General features: G+C 35.9%; 1 protein-coding gene across 1 annotated transcript; it reads left to right on the plus strand.

Annotated features, from left to right (window-relative positions):
- Positions 1–15,359: 15,359 nt before the first annotated feature.
- Positions 15,360–18,766, plus strand: LOC149030141 (F-box protein PP2-A13-like). The gene is made up of 3 exons (XM_089142453.1): positions 15,360–15,949; positions 16,045–16,163; positions 17,779–18,766. The coding sequence occupies exons 1-3, from the start codon at positions 15,632–15,634 to the stop codon at positions 18,182–18,184; spliced, it is 843 nt and encodes a 280-aa protein (XP_088998579.1). The 5' UTR covers positions 15,360–15,631; the 3' UTR covers positions 18,185–18,766.

Below are 18,766 nucleotides of genomic sequence, written 5' to 3' on the forward strand. Positions count from 1 at the left end.
AATGGGCTAATAATCGGATTGAAAGCTAGCAACTAGTAATTGAAAATTGGAAATCGAAAATCAAAAAAAAATGACAATCACCGATCAATAATCGAATAATTTACCGAATCGGATTATTATCGGATATCCAATAAAGTTTCGGATTTGAATTTGGATGCCTTCTCTAAATTTCTTCTGGATTCAAAATTCGGATAATGAATTTGCTAAATAGGATTTTAGATTCAGATAGTGATGTATCCGAACTTTACAGATCTATTTAATAGTACTTTTCCACTAAAAATTATGATTTTATTCTATTCTAAGTAAAGTAACTTACAAAATCCAATATACCCTGTATCATTTTTTCTTTCCTATCAAACCCTATGAGCAGTCAATGAGGGATGCCTTAGAAGGGATGAATGACCAACACCTCAATGGTAGTAAATTTACCTTCAATCAGGCCCAAAGCAGGGGAATTGGTGATGGCGGCAATGGTGTTAACAGAATTAGGCTTTAGGGTTTAGGGTTTGAGAAGGTTTTAATGTCGTGAATTAGGAGCCACAGTTGTTTCAAGAAATTTCAGGATTTCATCTTTTATTCTCTTATAAATCCACCCATTGAGGTCTTAGGTTCCCTTGTTCTTATCTCTTCTGGGATTCTTTCGGATTCTTTCTTCTCTCTGCTATAGTTTTTCTCTGGAACATAGAGTATCGACCGTTGGAACTCACTATAATCTCTCTCTGCTAAAGAAATAAAAAGTGTAATACCGTAAACTAACAATACATTATGGGTAATTTAAAATATTATGAATTATCTAACCATGACTAAATGAAATCTACTAATGGAATGGATCCTTGTGTCATTTTATGAAATATTTTTGGGGTGTTTCGGTCAGCTTGATATATTGTTGTGGTGTATGTAGATTTTACTATACATTTTGCGGTGTCTTTGAAAATTTCCCAAGATTATGATGATGAGTTTCTAATAAAACGAAACTTCTATCTTGTTTTTTTGAGTAAAAAATGAAACTTTTATCATCGGGATGAAACCAAACTTGACCATATTATTTTTTTTTTTGATAAATACTTGACTATCTTGATTACTTTATTATTTTTTATTTTGGTGGAAGATTACTTCTTTATTTAGTTTATATATCCATTAATATTCAATCATATACACTACATCAATGAGGGTTTGCAGAATTTTATAATGCATGAGTTCAGTTCTTATTTTGTTCTCTTCACATCTTTCTTCCACAAATTTAGGAAAGAGATCCACTTCTGAACACTAACAAGATGAACCAGTGATAGAATTCTTTTTAAATATGTAATGAAAAGACATGAGAAGAACACTATACTCTACCCTGGAAGATAGGGAATTCAACTCTATTAGTAAAACATGAAAATAAAAAATGATAAGATAAATTAGACATTCTATAGGTGATGATTAAGAGTGTTATAAGTATACAATTGTTGTCATACTATCGTTTTGCGTAACGTGTGATGTTGCTTCATACAAGATGAAACTTTTACGTGAATAAAGCAATATTTTTTACTATCTTGGTCAATCATTATTTTTTAATTTAATTATTCAATCATCATTTTTATAAAAAAAAAATCCAATCAATATTTAATACAATGACATTAAGAATAAAAAAATCAAGTAGATAGATAACAATTACATATTCTCTGATCATTATGACTTAGAAGCAACAGCCTTTGGAGTTTTTGACATGGACATGGGCAAATATTAGGGTTCTTCAAAGTATACCCCTTTTGGCTATAAGGTTTCTTTGTATTGTAATGCCCACTTTGTTAATTTAAAATATTTCCTATACTCATTCTGACTGGGTTACCAAGCATTGATCAGTAAATGAGAAAATTCCCCTTAGAAGGGGTAAAAGTCAATGCCTTTGAACCAGCCTAAAAAATCAATAAGGTCAGACAACATGTAAACTAACACTTGTGGTAAAGATACCAATCCAATGCCTCAAATGACTCTAGTTTGATTGAAGCCTACAAATGCCATTAGATCCTATCTCACAAGGGGTTCCAAGTTTGATAGCTTTGTTTAGTTCTTTTCAGTTATGAGGAAACAAATTTTGACACTCTCTTTCATCATAAAAAAATTCATTTTAAAAAAATTTTAAAAAATAAAAAAATAAAAGAGAATTATAAAGAAAATCAATTTGAACATAGTTAGTAAATAAGGGACAAGGTTTGGCCAAAACAAAATAAGTACAAGGAAGCTCAAGATATTGTTGGCATTGATTAGACCTTTAAAATCAAGTGGAAACCAATAGGATCTCTTTTATAATTTTTGCTGCTAATCTACTTCACCAATTGCTTGGGAAGGTATCTTTCTATGCTATCTAATATTCTGATAATGTGGCACACATTTACATCATTTCTATTTAGATCATAATATGATGGATGACCTTTGAGATGATTAAAACCTTCCATGTAAGTCTTTTGTTGATTTCTTTTCAATTTCTTGCCGTGTATGATTTTGGAGGTCGGCTGAGAATGGAAACTCCCTTTCTTTGTCGCACATCAATACTTGAGAAGGAAGCTTTCTTCTCTGGATCTTTTGAGTATCTGAACTCTTGTGGGTTGATTGTGTGTATTCCACTATGACTATAGAATCATCCAATAGAGACTAAGCAATTTTATAAGTGCTTGAAATGCCTAAAGGTTCTTGTGTCATCATAAGAATTGTAACCTACCTTCAGCCTCCAGGTAGTGTAAAACCTTCATATGTGGAATTGGTTAAGATAACTTTAGAAGGTCTCTTAAGAAAGATGATATTATTGAGCATATGTTTCAAATCAGGTTGAGAAGGTGTTCATGGCATAAAATGAAAACTAAAGCAGCCATATTAACATTTGATGGAAGAGGAATTAAGTCATTTACAAATGAATGAATCGTTCGACAATGGTACTGATTGATGATCAATAAATTAGGAGTCTTGTGACTTGGGAGCGTGGTTCGAAATTTTGCCCTGTGTTGCAATGAAGGTGGTTGGCAACACCATGGACACAGGGCGAAATTTTGGGCCACATTTGGAGGGGTGTCGATGAAAATTTGGCCCTCAATTTTGAGGGGTATTTGGGGTCATTTTGGTCTTAATTTTGTCGTGTAGCTTAATTTTAAGGCCAATAAACACATTGAGAGTGTTATTTTGATCTAAAACATCACCTAAGCTAATGTTCCTGATTGACACATACCTGACTGTATGCAGGTAAAACTAGAAGTCTGGAAAACTCATATAAACATGCAAAGAGAACACAAGTACACAACTAGTGAAGAGAAATACTAAAATCTACAATTCATTATACAAGTACATAGAGTCATCTAATCATCTCAAATCTCAAACTATCAATACCGAGTATTATGCCTAGGTGGATCCGACTCCAATTATTGATCCAATCTCATTCGATACTGATAGTTGTCCAAACAGTCCTGAATTGCAACTCTATAGCGGTTATCTTCCTCCTCCAAGAAAACTCCCATGTGAGGGAAGTGAAAATAGGGCCAAAGAAGGTCTTGTAGGCCTGATGATGGTATTACTGATGCCAATGACTATGCAGATGATAGGCTTCTCTGCCACAAACCAAATATGGACTCCGCAACAGACTTTGACCCTGAGAGACCACGTTCATAGTAACAATCATCGTGCGAGTGCCCATAATACGAACTACTAGAGGGAATACTCATGCCCATACCATAATGTCCATAAGGAAGAGGGACACCATAAAATAATTACTAGGAAAAGAAGTTGAAGGTAATGCAGACTTGTCTTTAGAGTCGGAAGAAGCCCGACGACCTACGTCTGGGTCCTCCTCAGCCAAGCCATACGAGGGACCTGCCATGCTACCCAACTGAGAGAGGTTCCTCACCAACCTAAGGACCTCATCATATTCTGTCAGGTCATCATCATTAGGATGTATCCGAGAGACCGATCAGAGAAGTCCTCGGAGGACTGCTTGTGCAGATCCTTGATGCGATCTTCTATGAGGTTGACAGCTCCCGTTTGGTCACTATTTCCCTCACTGGCGTAGCCCTCCCGGGCGAGACGAGTCGTCTTCCTCGAGTTCTTGGGTAGATTAAATTTAAATCTCCAATCGGGACCCAAACCACGTTTCTTAACCATGGTGGAATGAAATATACTGATTGGAAAAAGTGCGAAGGCAAGCGAACGCAAAGAGAGATCGGGATCAAAATCGTGAGCTTGTCGAGAGCAATGAAAGCGATGTGTGAAGTGCTCTCAACAAAGAAGATAAGGGGTACTTATACCTCCAAAAGAAGTGGAAACGATCTTAATCGAATGATTGAAAAGCGACCTAATCAACGGCCAAGGTTACGAGAAGATTGAGTTACCTAAGAAAGCCAATATGGCTAACTGTCCCATCAGGTTACGTGTAAGCTCACAACTGGTGCTAGCACCTAGGAAGCCCAACAGTCACATGTCCATTGAGTGGCACGAAAGTAAGGTAATCCAGCCGATCACTTTCCCAACTATTACTATCCCGTTCGATGATAACCACCATCACACAAGCTAGGGGGCTAGTGTTACGAATGAGATACACGTGTGGACACATACTCACACAAGGTCGAAATACCACTCGGCCAGACACCCGTCTATTTGGTCCAGACATATCCCGATTGAATACAACTAATAAGGAATGCCTACTCACACCAAGGCTAAAAAGGACATGCCAACACGAAAGGAAACTAATAATTAATCGGGTATTCACCACAATTATGGCTGGACGAGCAAGCATACAGGACACTGTCGGGTCTAAATAAGGTAACCCGCATACTATTTAACAAGGTCCAAATCACCAAGTAAGGACACGAACATTTTATGGATAATCTCTAAGCAGGCTTCGCTCGGAATCTTAGTCTGATCCCCAACTGACTTAGCCATCGGAGGCAGTTGCTTGGCATCCTAGTAGGCAAGCGTCTAACTTCTCTTGCAAGTTTTATCTTCTTCATAGTCGGGATATTGATCGGAAGTCAATCCACTTCATTCGGGACCAGGGTCAGATCTAAGATGCAACACTTGAGTTATCAGGTCAAGAAACCTAGTGGTAAAGCTTAAGGACAACTGATTTCTCATATAAGTTCGGCCAGAAAGTCTCTGCTCGACACCGACAGGCTTCTAAAGCAAGTGAACCTATTTACCTCTTATCCAACGACTGTAGGTATTGGAGCTGCGTTTGTAGTAATCGGGTCTAAGGGTGGCTATCCTCTAGCAGGGGTAGCTGGTTATCCACCTTATCCACAACGGCCAACGAGATATACACAACTGCCAATGAGATATCCGCAGATGCCGCCGGAGCCAGTTGTGGATTATTGAATTAGGATTAAAATCCAATAAGGACAATGTTGTAAAATTTTAAAAAGATTAAAGACTGTGGTTTAGGGTAATACTGTGAAGTCATAATAAATTATGGGAAATTTAGGAATTATCTAATCATGACTTAATGGAATTTACTAACAGAATGGACCATTGTGCCATTTTATGAAATATTTTGAGGTGTTTTTGCCAACTTAATATATTGTTGGGGTGTTTGAGAATTTTGCTATACATTTTGGGGTGTCTCTGAAAATTTTCCAAGATTATAATGGTGTGTTCAAATAAAATGAAACTTTTATCATTTCGATGAAACCAAACTTGACTATCTTGATTACTTCATTATCTTTTATTTTGGTAGAACATTACTTTTTTTATTAGAGACGATGGTTTTAATGGTACTACTGTAAAATCACAATACATTCTGGGTGGTTTAAGAATTATGAATTATCTAACCATGATTTATGAAATCTACTAAGAGAATGGATCATTGTGCCATTTTATGAAACATTTTGGAGTGTTTCGGTCAACTTGATATATTGTTCCGGTGTTTGTAGATTTTGCTATACATTTTGCGATGTCTTTGAAAATTTTTCCAAGACTGATGACATGTTCAAATAAAACGGAGCTTCTATCTTGTTTTTTTTTGGGTAAAAAATGAAACTTCTATCATCGGGATGAAACCAAACTTGACTATCTTGATTTTTTTTGATAAATAGTTGACTATCTTGATTACTTCATTATCTTTTATTTTAGTAGAAGATTACTTCCTTATTTAGTTTATATATCCATTAATATTCAATCATGTACGCTACATCAATGAGGGTTTGCAGAATTGTATAATACATGAATTCAAATCTTATTTTGTTCTTTTCATGTCTTTCTTCCACAAATTCAGGAAAGAGACACATTTCTAAACACTAACAAGATGAGCCAGAGGTGAAATTCTTTTTAAAATATAATGAGAAAACATGAGGAGAACACTATACTCTATCCTAGCAGATAGGGAATTCAACTCTATTAGTAAAACATGAAAATAAAAGATGATAAGATAAGTTAGACATTCTATAGGTAATGATTTAGAGTGTTAATTATACAATTGCTGTCGTACTATCTTTTTGCGTAACGTGTGACATTGCTTCATACAAGATTAAACTTTTACGTGAATGAAGCAATATTTTTTACTATCTTGGTCAATCTTCTTTTTTTTTAATTTAATTATTCAATCATCATTTACTAAAAAAATCCAATCAATATTTAATATAATGACATTTAGAATAAAAAAATCAAGTGAATACATAACAATTACATATTCTCTAATCATTATGACTTAGAAGCAATGGAGTTTTTGACATGGACAGGGGCAAATATTAGGGTTCTTCAAAGTATAGCCTTTTGGCTGTAAGGTTTCTTGTATTCTAATGGCCACTTTGTTATTTTTCTCTTTCTTTCTTCTTTTGACACTCTCTTTCATCATATCAAAATTCATTTAAAAATAATAATAAAAGATATATATATATATATATTATATATATATATTATATATATATATATATATATATATATATATATATATATATATATATATATATATATATATTTATTTATTTATTTATTTATTTATTTATTTATTTTTATTTTATTTTATTTTGTTTTTTCACAACTAACCAAAAGGCTGTTTTTCTATCTTTATACCTGAATGTTCTTATAAGCACCACACAATTCATTAGCCATGTTTCTTTTCTTCTCCATTGGAAAAAGAAAATCAATTTTTATAATCAAGTGGAAACCAATAGGATCTCTTTTATAATTTTTGCTGCTAATCAACTTTCACCTTGATGAGAACTCATCTCCACCAATTGCTTGGGAAGGTATCTTTCTATGCCATCTAATATTCTGATAATGTGGCCCACATTTACATAATTTCTATTTAGATCATAATATGATGACCTTTGAGATGATTAAAACCTTCCATCTAAGTCTTTTGTTGATTTCCTTTCAATTTATTGCAATATATGATTTTGGAGGTCGGCTGAGAACGAGAACTCCCTTTCTCTATCGCACATCAATACTTGAGAATGAAGCTTTCTTCTCTGGATCAATTTTCTCTCTATCTTTTGAGTATCTGAACTTTTGTGGGTTGACCTTTGAGAAGATTAAAACCTTCCATCTAAGTCTTTTGTTGATTTCCTTTCAATTTATTGCAGTGTATGATTTTGGAGGTCGGCTGAGAACAAGAACTCCCTTTCTCTGTGCACATCAATACTTGAGAAGGAAGCTTTCTTCTCTGGATCTTTTGAGTATCGGAACTTTTGTGGGTTGACTATGTGTATTCCACTATGACTATAGAATCATCCAATAGAGAGTAAGGAAGTTTATAAGTGTTTGAAATGCCTCAAGGTTATTAAGTCATTTACAAATAGACCATCCATTTCCTTGTTAGAAATGATACCCATGTAGCAACAATCACCCGGGAGGCCACCAGAACAACCAAAGAAGCAGAAGGAAACAAGAACACAACAACCACGCAACCCACAAGCAATCGAAGAACAAAAAAACAACACAGCAAAAAAGCGGAAAAAAAGCCCACCCACGGCCGGGGGAAAAGAAGCGCAAAGGACAAGCAAAAAGGAAGGCCCGCCCGCGGCCGGGAAGGGGAAATGGAAGACCAAAGAAAGGGGGGGCGAGGGGGGGAGAAACAGAAAACACCACCAACAAACGAAAAACAACCAACCAACCACAACGACAAAAAAAGACCAGACCGGGAACAACCCAACGAACGAACAACAACAACAAACAACAGAAACACCAAGAAAAACCAACCAAACACAACAAAACAGAACGAACCCACAAAAACAAAGAACGAGAAACGAGCAAACAAAGAAAAGCAAACAAAGAAAACAAGGAAACAAAGAAAACAAGCCGACCGAGGAGGAAAAGAAGAAGAGAAAACAACAAGAAAAAAAAGAAAAAAAAAAGAAAAAGAAAGAAAAAACAAAAAGAAGAGCAAAAAGGGAGGGGGGAGAGAGAGAGAGGGAGAGAGAGGAAAAAAAAAACGCGAAGCCGGAGCAAGGGGAGAAAAAGGAGGGAAAAAAAAAACAAGAAAAGCAAAAAAGGGGGGGGAAAAAAACAAAAAAGGAACAGAAAAAACAAAAAAAAAAGAAAGCGAGGGCCACCAACAAAAAAAAAGGCCCCGGCGACCGCGGAGGCCGGTGCAAGGACCGGGCAGGCCTGTTCCCGGCCCGGCAATTAAATTTTGTTCCCTAAATGATATTCTTTTTCTCCTAAATATTATAAAACTTTACTGACCATATATACATGTCTCTCTCTCATTTAGAATTTCGTGTAATTATATTTCTTTTTAACCTATTCGACCATATGGGTCTCATGTGGATATATCATTTTAACCACAATTAATCGATGTAGTAAATACATCTCCTTTAATCTTTTTCCTTAAAATGATACATATATATATATCTTTTCTTATAAGCAAATACAATTTATGGAAAGCGTAATTCTTCCGTGTACATGCATTAGCATCAATGGTGCAAAATGAGTCAATTCATCTAAAGGTATCTTTAACTTCAGTGGCCATGGGCTGTGCTCAAGCATGTTTCTAACCATTTTGCCAAGACTTTCCAACTATGATTTATGATGATGCATGCTTTTCTGTTTTTTTATTTTTCTTTATAAAAGATTATAATGGCGTGATCAAATAAAATGAAACTTCTATTCTCTGCTGTGCACATCTCTCTGTTGTGCATAGCAGTGCACTTATATGTCAAATAGAAAGCTAGGATGAAACAAAACTTGACTATCCTGATTTGCTTTTTTATTTATAAATATTTGACTATCTTGATTTACTTCATTATTTTTTATTTTGGTAGAAGATTATTTCTTTATTTTAGTTTATTTACTATTAATATTCAATGATATGAAGACAATGGATGTTTCAATCACTATACAATATATCAATGAAGGGTTTGGAGAATTGTATGATGCATGAGTTCAAAGATTATTTTGTTTTCTTCAAATCTTTCTAACACAAATTAAGGATGTGGATCTACTTTTGAACATTGACAAGATGAAGAGAGCTGGAATTCTTCTCAAATATGAAGTGAAAAGATATGAGGAGAACACTATACTCTACCCTGGTGGATAGGGGATTCGAACTCTATTAGGAAAACATGAAAATAAAGATGAAAAGATAAATTAAATATTTAATAGGTGATGAATAAAAGTGTTATAAGCATACAATTGTTGCCGTACTATCTTTTTGCGTAACGTGTGATGCTGAATCATATAAGATGAAACTTTTACGTGGATGAAGCAACATTTTCCACTATCTTGGTCACTCATTATTTTTAATTTAATTGTCTAATCATCATTTTACTAAAAAAATTCAATCAATATTTAATATAATGACATTTAGAATAAAAAAAAACCAAGTAGATTCATAACAATTACATATTCTTTAATCATTATGACTTGGAAGCAACAGCCTTTGGAGTTAATGACATGAACTGGAGTGCAAATATAGATTTTGACATAAGGTTCTTTCAAGTATATTCTTTTGGCTGGAAGGTTTCATTAGAATATATTCTAATGGCCACTTTGTTATTTCATTTTTTTTTCTATTTTCATCCTGACTCATTGGACAGTTGTGTGCTCTTTGGCCTGGACATGGGAACTATTGGTTTCTGTGGACTATATATACTAGGCCTTCGATGGGGCTACGGGGCCAGTGCTTGCACTGGTAGTGTACAGAGCTAATACTTGCATATGTCACACTCGATAAAAAGTTTGAACATTACGTAATGCGAGGGCGCTAGGTTGCCGCTACCTGCATCCCCTTTTTGTTAACCCAAAAAAAAAGTATCGATCAGGAAATGAGAAACCAATAAGGTCAAACGTGCAAGCTGTGCTGTCAACTTAACCACCTACGGTAAAGATGCCAATCCAATGCCTCAAATGACTCAGGGCAACATGAGGGCACAATATTCATCGGAGTCAAAGAAGACATTCTTGGGGACTGGGGGGAGGAGGAAGCTAAGAAAACACTAGTTACTTCTAATTTAATCTGAGATAGATAATCTTATTTAGTTCCTGAGATTAACCCAAATATGATTAAGAATTCATACATGTTACAAGCAAAACCTTAAGCATTCCTACCTCTATGATCATAGGTGTCTCCAACTGGTGGATCTATTGCTTCATTTTATCACAACCATCTACTGATTGAAGCCTATAAGTACCATTTAACCCAAATCTCAGAAGAGGTTCCAAGTTTGATAGCTTTGTTTGAACAAATTTTTGGTACTCTATATATATATATATATATATATATCTTTTTTCTCAAAACTAATCAAAAGTTTTTTTTTTTTTTTTGGGTTGGGAGTAAGAGAGTTTTATATATAAGGGATGATGGTACTATATAATGTTGTCCGTAAGAGTCAAATCCATAATCTTTTCACCGAAAGTATGAGTTTTCATCATTCTACCAACCTGAATGTTCTTATAAGCACCACACAACTATCTTTCTTTTCGTCTCCCATGAAAAAAGAAAATCTATTTAAACATAGTTGATAAATAATGCACGACACAAAGGTTTGGCAAAAACAGAACAACAAACAAGGAAGTTCAAGATATTGTTGGCATCGATTAGACCTTTACAATCAAGTGGAAACCAATATTGTCTTTTTTATAATTTTTGCTGCTAATCCACTTTCACTTTGATGGGAACTAATCTCCACCAATTGCTTGGAAATGTATCTTTCTATGTCACCTAATATTCTAATCATGTGGCCCACATTTATACAATTTCTATTCCAATCATAATATGAGGACCTTCCAGTAGAGTAATACCTTCTATGTAAATCTTTTGTTGATATCCTCTTAATTTTGGATCATTAGAAAATTTTCTACCGAAGTCTCCGAGAAGAAAGGTCTTCTTTGACGTCCTGTTATCGTATACTCAGTGAAGAAGTCGTAAGTTTTCAAAGGTAAAGCCACTTCTTGAATGTACGATAAAAAAATAATCGAAAAGCATTATCAATGTCTCAATATACCAATAAAAAGTATGTGCATTATGTCTATTTGATAGAGGCATATGTATCATTTCATAGCAAGAAAAAACTGAGATATCATCATTAAAACTAAAAAAAACCCTTTTATAATTCTTAATATATCATATTAATGATTCAATAGAGTCAACCAATCTCTTTCTCTCGAGGGCAATTTAGGTGATGACTGGGATACACGTTTGATTTGGATTTGTTGTTTAGCTCTTTGAGAGACTTATCTCACTCATATGGTCGTTATTTTTTTTCTAATTTTTGTTTATTTGTTTTTTTTTAATCTTTAATATCGAGAGATTACCTGTTACATCAATGTGAAATGGATAATGTATATCTTAAGCCCCTGATTTCATACAAATCTTACCCAAAAAAATATAGCTTTCATACAAAAGGTTTAGGAACTGACTAAGAAATTCCTCCACCCATTTTTTTCAATAAGCAATAAAATAAGATAACACAAACAAAGAACAGTTGCTTTTTGCTTTATTGACCGTTTTGTTTGTTTCCCCTTTTTTCTTTATAATAAAGGTCTCAACCTCATAAATATAATTAGTTATTATTTAATTATGTAATGTAATTTAATTGATTGATTGTGACTTGGTGATTATATACTCAAATCTAGAAATAATTACCCTGTCAAGTAAGGTAAGACAATGTGCCTTGTAGTTCTATCTAAGTCTACAATATGGTGGAGTCAGGATTCAACATTTAGGGGAGTCAAATAGTTCTGATTACCACCGGGGTGGTGGTCTAGTGGTCCCAAGCTCACTCCCAAGTGGTTTGGTAAACCTCATGTCCCAGGTTTGAATCCCCTCTGCTCCTCTGTTTCTTGCATTGGACAGTTGTGTGCTCTTTGGCTTGGGCATGAGTGCTACCGGCTTCTGTGGACTATACTAGGCCTCCGGTGGGGCTCTGCTGATGGGGTCAGTGCTTACACTGGTAGTGCACAGGGCTAATGCTTGCATAGGTCGCACTCGATAAAAAGTCCGAACATTGCGCAGTCGGGGGCGCTAGGTCGCTGCTACTACATCCCCTCTTTTTGTTTACCAAAAAAATATATATAGTTCTGATTTGTGCCTTGATTTTTACGAATTTGTTCAGTACAAGAGTAATTACTGATATTAAACTTTTTTTCCCATTGTTTATATTGTTAAAAAGTTTCTTCAATCGGGGAGATCAAGTGCTAATATTTCATACATGGAAAAAAATACCAGAGAAGTCTTTCTAGGAAAATTTCAAAATTTGGGGACCAGATGGCTAGTACTTGTATTTCACACGTAGAAAGAGGGTTAAAAGAATCTCCAAATAAAAATTTAAAAAATCGAATGAGGTTGAAGTCACAGTCCCCTTGGCTTCGGGGAAGCTACGTTGGTGGTAACAAAAACCTTGTGCAATAAATATAATTGATTTAGACCAGAGAAGTCTTTCTCGGAAAATTTCAAAATTTGGGGACCAAAGGGCTAGTACTAATATTTTAAACATAGAAAGAGGGTTAAAAGAATCTCTACATAAAAATTGAAAAGATCAAATGAAGTTGAAGTCATAGTCTTGTTGGCTTCAAGGAAGCTAGGTTGATGGTAACAAAAACCTTGTGCACTAAATACAATTGGTTTCTTTCTTTTCTTGGCTTCATGGGTTTGGTCTAATTTTATTATTAATGAATTGATTATTGCTATAAACCTAACCAACAACTTGATTTATAATGGCAAGGGAAATTTGGACACTTTGAATTTAATAGAAAAGGGGGCCAAAAGAAAAAGGGGGAAAGGCCCCCCGGGATATAAAGAAAAAGACCACCCCCCCCCCCCCCCCCCCCTCCTTCTTTTTTTTTTCCCCCCCCCCATGACAAAGGACACAATACGTAGGTGGTTAGGGTAGGCCCTAGGGGAATGAGAAGGAGGGTGAAACTTGGCCCCTTATAGATATATTATGCAAAAGGACCAATGGTCACCTGGCGTTTGCTCTCTTCACGGGGGGGGGGGATTTGATAGGTATTGGGTCAAGGTCGGTTAGTTTTTAATTAGTTTCATTTTTTCCCTCAAATAGGGTGATATGGCCACAGAGAGAGGACATTTGTACCACATTTTAAATTAACTAGTGATTAGGATATGTTGAGTTGGATTAGGGTAGGCCCCATGACCATTAACACTTGATTAAACTGGGGTTTGCATTAGAAAAAAATGAAAACAGGGTTTAATTAATTTAAAAGGATATAATCATGGTTTTTATTTATTTATTCGGTTGATAGTATTGATATTGTCATATATTCAGACAAAAAAACAAAGATATTGTCATATTAATACTGATAAGGAAATATGTGAACAAGCAATGGCTTCAAAGAAACAAATACCGCTGAGCTAAGAGTGAAAATTGGTCAAATTGCCAAACATGTGATAAACAAAATCTTGAGCTAAAGTGTCCGCAACTATACGACAATCTCATAAAAATACAAGAGAAAAAATGAGTCTCGAATGGAGGATATCAAATGTTTTAATGATCTTCATAGAAGAGGAGTTCAAATTCGGTAAATGAGAGGTTGTTTCTCCGAGAAAACACAATTTGGTTTGTGTAGATGTGTCAGGGCCTAAGAATGACCCAAAATAGTTGATTCAGGCTATTGCTAGGTTCTTCGTCTTGGTATCGAGGACTTTGATATCTTTTGGGAGAAAACAACAGAAATTCTTGGAGTTCATTAATGATGAACTTGTACAATGGTTTCACATTATTAGCTACGACTAAGCAAAATGAAAAAAAAGTGTCGTGTTCTTCAATACTTTTACCACCGTCTCTTATTTTTTTTTCTTAGTAGCCTATAGCATAGATTAATGGTACAAGTTCACCATAAACCAACTTCACGAGTTTCTGTTCCTTTCTCCTAAAAGACATCAAAGTCTTCAATATGTTGAGACAGAGAGAACCTAGCAGTAGCCTAAATTAGATTCCTCTAAGTCATTCGTAGGCCCTGACATTCCTTCGCGAACCAAATTGTGTTTTCTCGGAGAAACAAAGGTAAGATGATCACAATCAGACTTGACTTCTAGCCATTGATAATCTTGCTACACGAACAGCAAGTCTGAGAACTTAACTGACCTCTGAGACTTACTGTCTATCCTCGAAATGCCAATTCCATCATAACAAAGGTGAGATTGTATACTTTTCACCCCTCAAAACTCGGAAGCCTTATACACTGGATACAACCTTTTTTTTTCGAACTTTGACTTTTGTTATTTTTTGGTCAACAAAGTTGGATGTTGAATTGCACATAGAAAAGAAGAAAAGAAAAAAAAGGGTTTTGGTCAGGGTGGTTTTTGTTGATGAGGGGATGAGTCATACCATCCTAGCCTATACAAAAATGGACAACAAAGCGTGTATAGTGGTGGTGATAAGAATGGGCTGTGGACTAGGGCATTTTTTTTTAGATATTTGAATGCTTGTAGATGAGGGATATCTTCTAACAAGAGATAGATAAACTAGAAAATGAATGATAAAATATCAAATTTTGAATAAGGATTAGATCTCCTAGACGTTGTTGTGCTGTCAGGGCCAACCGCCAGCGGAGACGAATTCGTACACACGGAGAACACCTGGCAGGCTACACGTACGTACACCGTAACCGCAGACACCAAGGATTACAGGTGTTCTTCATCTCATGGAGGGAGGACAGAAGGGTATTTATGTCATTTGTGTAAGCTCACTAACCCACATTAACTACTAAAATTAGGCTTATCCTAATCCTATTCCACATCATTAGCCACTTAATCCGAAGGCGGAAGTGAAATAAGTATCACATGTAACGATGGAAGTAATTTCCTCATGTAAGAAATCCAATCAGAGCTGTCCTTGTAGAATAATTCTCACTGTTATATAGATTATTCTGATCTCACGACGGTTCAAGAGACCTAATCATGTTGTCCGTAAAAGGAAGTGTACGCTCTACGCGTCTTATCAAAGCCAGCTCTCAACTTGTGCAAAGCCGCAAATCTCTCTATCTCTCTCCTCCTCTGATAGCTTACAAGAAGAAATAAGAGCAAACGAGTAATGAGTTCGAAAGCAAGGAGAAAACTCACAAACCATCGCCAACACCGTCAATTCTTGGTTCGATTATTTTGTTTTTCTGCCATTTCTTCCCATCAAATGTAGGGATTTCATTCAAGAGTGGATTTTTCGAGCTTGGATTTGAGATTTTGGAAATTTTCTAGGGTTTATTTATTCTGTTAATGGGGGCTGGATTCTCTGGTTTTCCATTAGAAAATGACGGACACGATTCTCTTGTGAAGCCTTGTCTCGGCGACATACCGGAGAGTGTTGTTTCTTCGATTCTTTTGTATTTGGATCCGCCTGATATTTGCAAATTCGCAAGGTTGAATCGAGCTTTTCGTGGTGCTTCGTCCGCTGATTTCATCTGGGAATTAAAATTGCCTGCTAATTATCCTTATCTGATCGAAAAGCTGTTGGATGAGGTTCCGGAGAATTTGAGTAAGAAAGATATTTACGCCAGACTTTCTCACCCCAATCCATTTGATGGTGGTTCTAAGGTATGTTTATCCTCCTTCGTCTCCGAAATCTGAATGGCGGCTGTGTTTTTTGCCCTGATTTTCGTTAAAGTTTGGGAAATCTTGGTTTTGATCAGGAGGCTTGGCTTGACCCGAGCACCGGAGGGATTTTCTTATCAATTTCTTCAAAGGCTCTGAGAATCACTGGGATTGATGATCGGAGATATTGGAATCACATTCCAACCGAGGAATCTAGGTACTGTATTAATGCTTTTTGCTCTGCGGAAAAACAATTTATTAGATATCGATATTCGGGTATATTATTTCTCCTAAAAAAAAAAGTATCTTTTACTTGTATGTCATCCTTCTTCAGAGAAATCCAGTTAATCTCATAGGTTCCCAACCTCCCTAGCTCTTCTGATTTTTTAACACGATTATGGTTTAAGTAACACCCTTCCTGCATTCAGAATGATTTTTTTTTTTTTGATAAGGCAGAGATAACTTCAATTAGGTAAAAGTTTTGCAGTTACATCCATCATGAATCATAGTCTCTAAAGAGGGAAGTCCTATGTGATGATTTGTTAAACTAAGTAGCCAGAGTTTTGCCATATCCTTGCTTAGATTACATACCTTGAGTTTTGTAGTTATAGGTAGAATATTTGCCAAAATAGGAAATAGAGAAGGGGATAAATTTGTATCTCTTTTCCTTGGATCAGATATGTTGCCATGACTTCATCACACCAGATTTGTTGGAGTTGTATTTGCTTCAGCTGTGCTATCTTTATTGCTTTCCAAATAGCTTGTAGTAGGGTCTCCAGAAGTTGTCCTTTGGGTGCTATCCCTTTGTTAAAGTCTTGAATGTTCCCTTCTCACAGCACTTCCACGCTCCGTTTGTCCCCTTCTAGTTCAGCAGTAAGCCTGCATTCAGAATGATTATGTGCAGAAAATTTTACATTCAGATCCAACATTTTTGTGTTCAAGATTACCAACCTCAGAGATTATCTGGCTTTGCTAGCTATTCAGCACTTCTAGATATCTTGACTATCAATCTCTTTTAGACTTTTATGGGTCATTTGACAAATTCTTCTGTTGGAATATGTTTAAGGATAAATTATTCCCTCTAGGTTGCTGGATGTCTATTGCAGGGGGTAGTTCATAAACTGCTTAGCGGCACTGGGAAGAACACAGTTTTCATTTTACCCAGTTGGAAAGAATAGTAATTCTTTTATTTTAGTCACTATATAATAGGGGGAATAATTCTTTGTAATGTTTTTCCTACTTTATGAATGATGTCTGCCAAGTTTTCTGGTCACCCTAAGTCAAAATACCAAGTATTATTGATAGGTTGTGTTAACGAGAAGGGACAAACAAGCTGCAAGGTTAGGATGTGTCAATGGGATTAGATTCCGCTGGGAGATTAATAATGCAAAGATATCAACATGGTGAGTTCGTATGGAGTGGTTTGTTCTTAGAGAGGATGAACATTTTGATACCTGGGAATGAGAATCAGATACTTCAGGAACAATTCTAGATGGGGAACATGAAACTGATTCTGATTCTTTTTATAAATTATTAGCATCTAGCTTGGAATTTGGATTCCTCTCTGCCATTTGTTTTAGTGGACTTGGGATGCCTATGAAACTGACCATAATAGATTCTTGCCTTCTTGTTGAGAAAAGCTGGTTTGGGTATCATGAACTGATATTTAGCTATTCCCTTTCTTGTATTTTTCTTCTTTTCTTGGAATTATGGATCTGTGTTTCTAAATTTTCTTTGATTCTAGTCTTTCCAGTTACTTGTTTTCTAGGTTCTGTATATGTGAATGAAAGTAAATAATATAATTGATCTTGGAATGCTTTTTTTGCTTTTAGATTCCGCACAGTGGCTTACCTTCATCAAATCTGGTGGTTTGAGGTAGGAGGTGAAGTTGAGTTCTGCTTTCCGGTGGGAACATATAGCCTTTTCTTCCGGGTTCAGCTGGGAAGGGCCTCCAAGAGACTTGGCCGTCGAATTTGCAACCCCGAGCATGTCCATGGTTGGGACATAAAGCCTGTGCGTTTCCAGCTATCGACATCAGATGGTCAGCACATGCAGTCACAGTGCTATTTGAATGAACCAGGTCACTGGAGTCACTATTATGCAGGAGAGTTCATTGTAGAGAACCCAAATGTACTCACAAAACTCAAGTTTTCAATGACCCAGATCGATTGTACACACACCAAAGGAGGCATCTGTATAGATTCAGTTTTGATATGCCCAAGCGGGATTAAACTTTAGAAAGGTTATACCGTTTGACCTTTACAGAAACACATAGATGGTGGGAATAGCCCCAAAGAGTAGAAGAGAATCAGATACGGCATGGGCTCTATTGGAACTTTAAACCACAGAGGAGATAAAAGAGCTTGCAAGCAACGCATGGAATGTGTATATATGTGTCCGACATTCTGTATGTTAAATTTGTTCATCGACCACTGGTGGTTATTCTCTGTAGCATTGTATAAAGGCTTTGATTCTGATGTACATGGCGCAATTGTTTTATGGATCAAAGCAGTTTTACTTTTATTGCTTTTCACACTTTTTTATCTCTTCCTCTTATATTTTTGCGATACTCTACTTTGTTTTCCTTTGGTTTCTCCAGATCTCAGGCTCTCAATTAATAAATCTCCTTATAGGCAGGACAACTTGATCAGAACAGCAAAGGCTCCGTCATAGCACAAAAGCTCGTAGGTTGATAGGCAATTAGACACCCTAACAACCTTTGTTTCCTTTGCTGGTGGTGCTGGTTTAAAATTGTTGCAACAGAAAGGCAGGTGATGATCCTTGCAAAAGAGGAAAGTGAAGAACAGCCAGAGAGCTTGT

This window comes from Hakea prostrata, chromosome 1 (genome assembly GCF_041222555.1).
Source record: "Hakea prostrata isolate BN-2017 chromosome 1, UWA_Hpros_2, whole genome shotgun sequence".
NCBI classification, from domain to species: Eukaryota; Viridiplantae; Streptophyta; class Magnoliopsida; order Proteales; family Proteaceae; genus Hakea; species Hakea prostrata.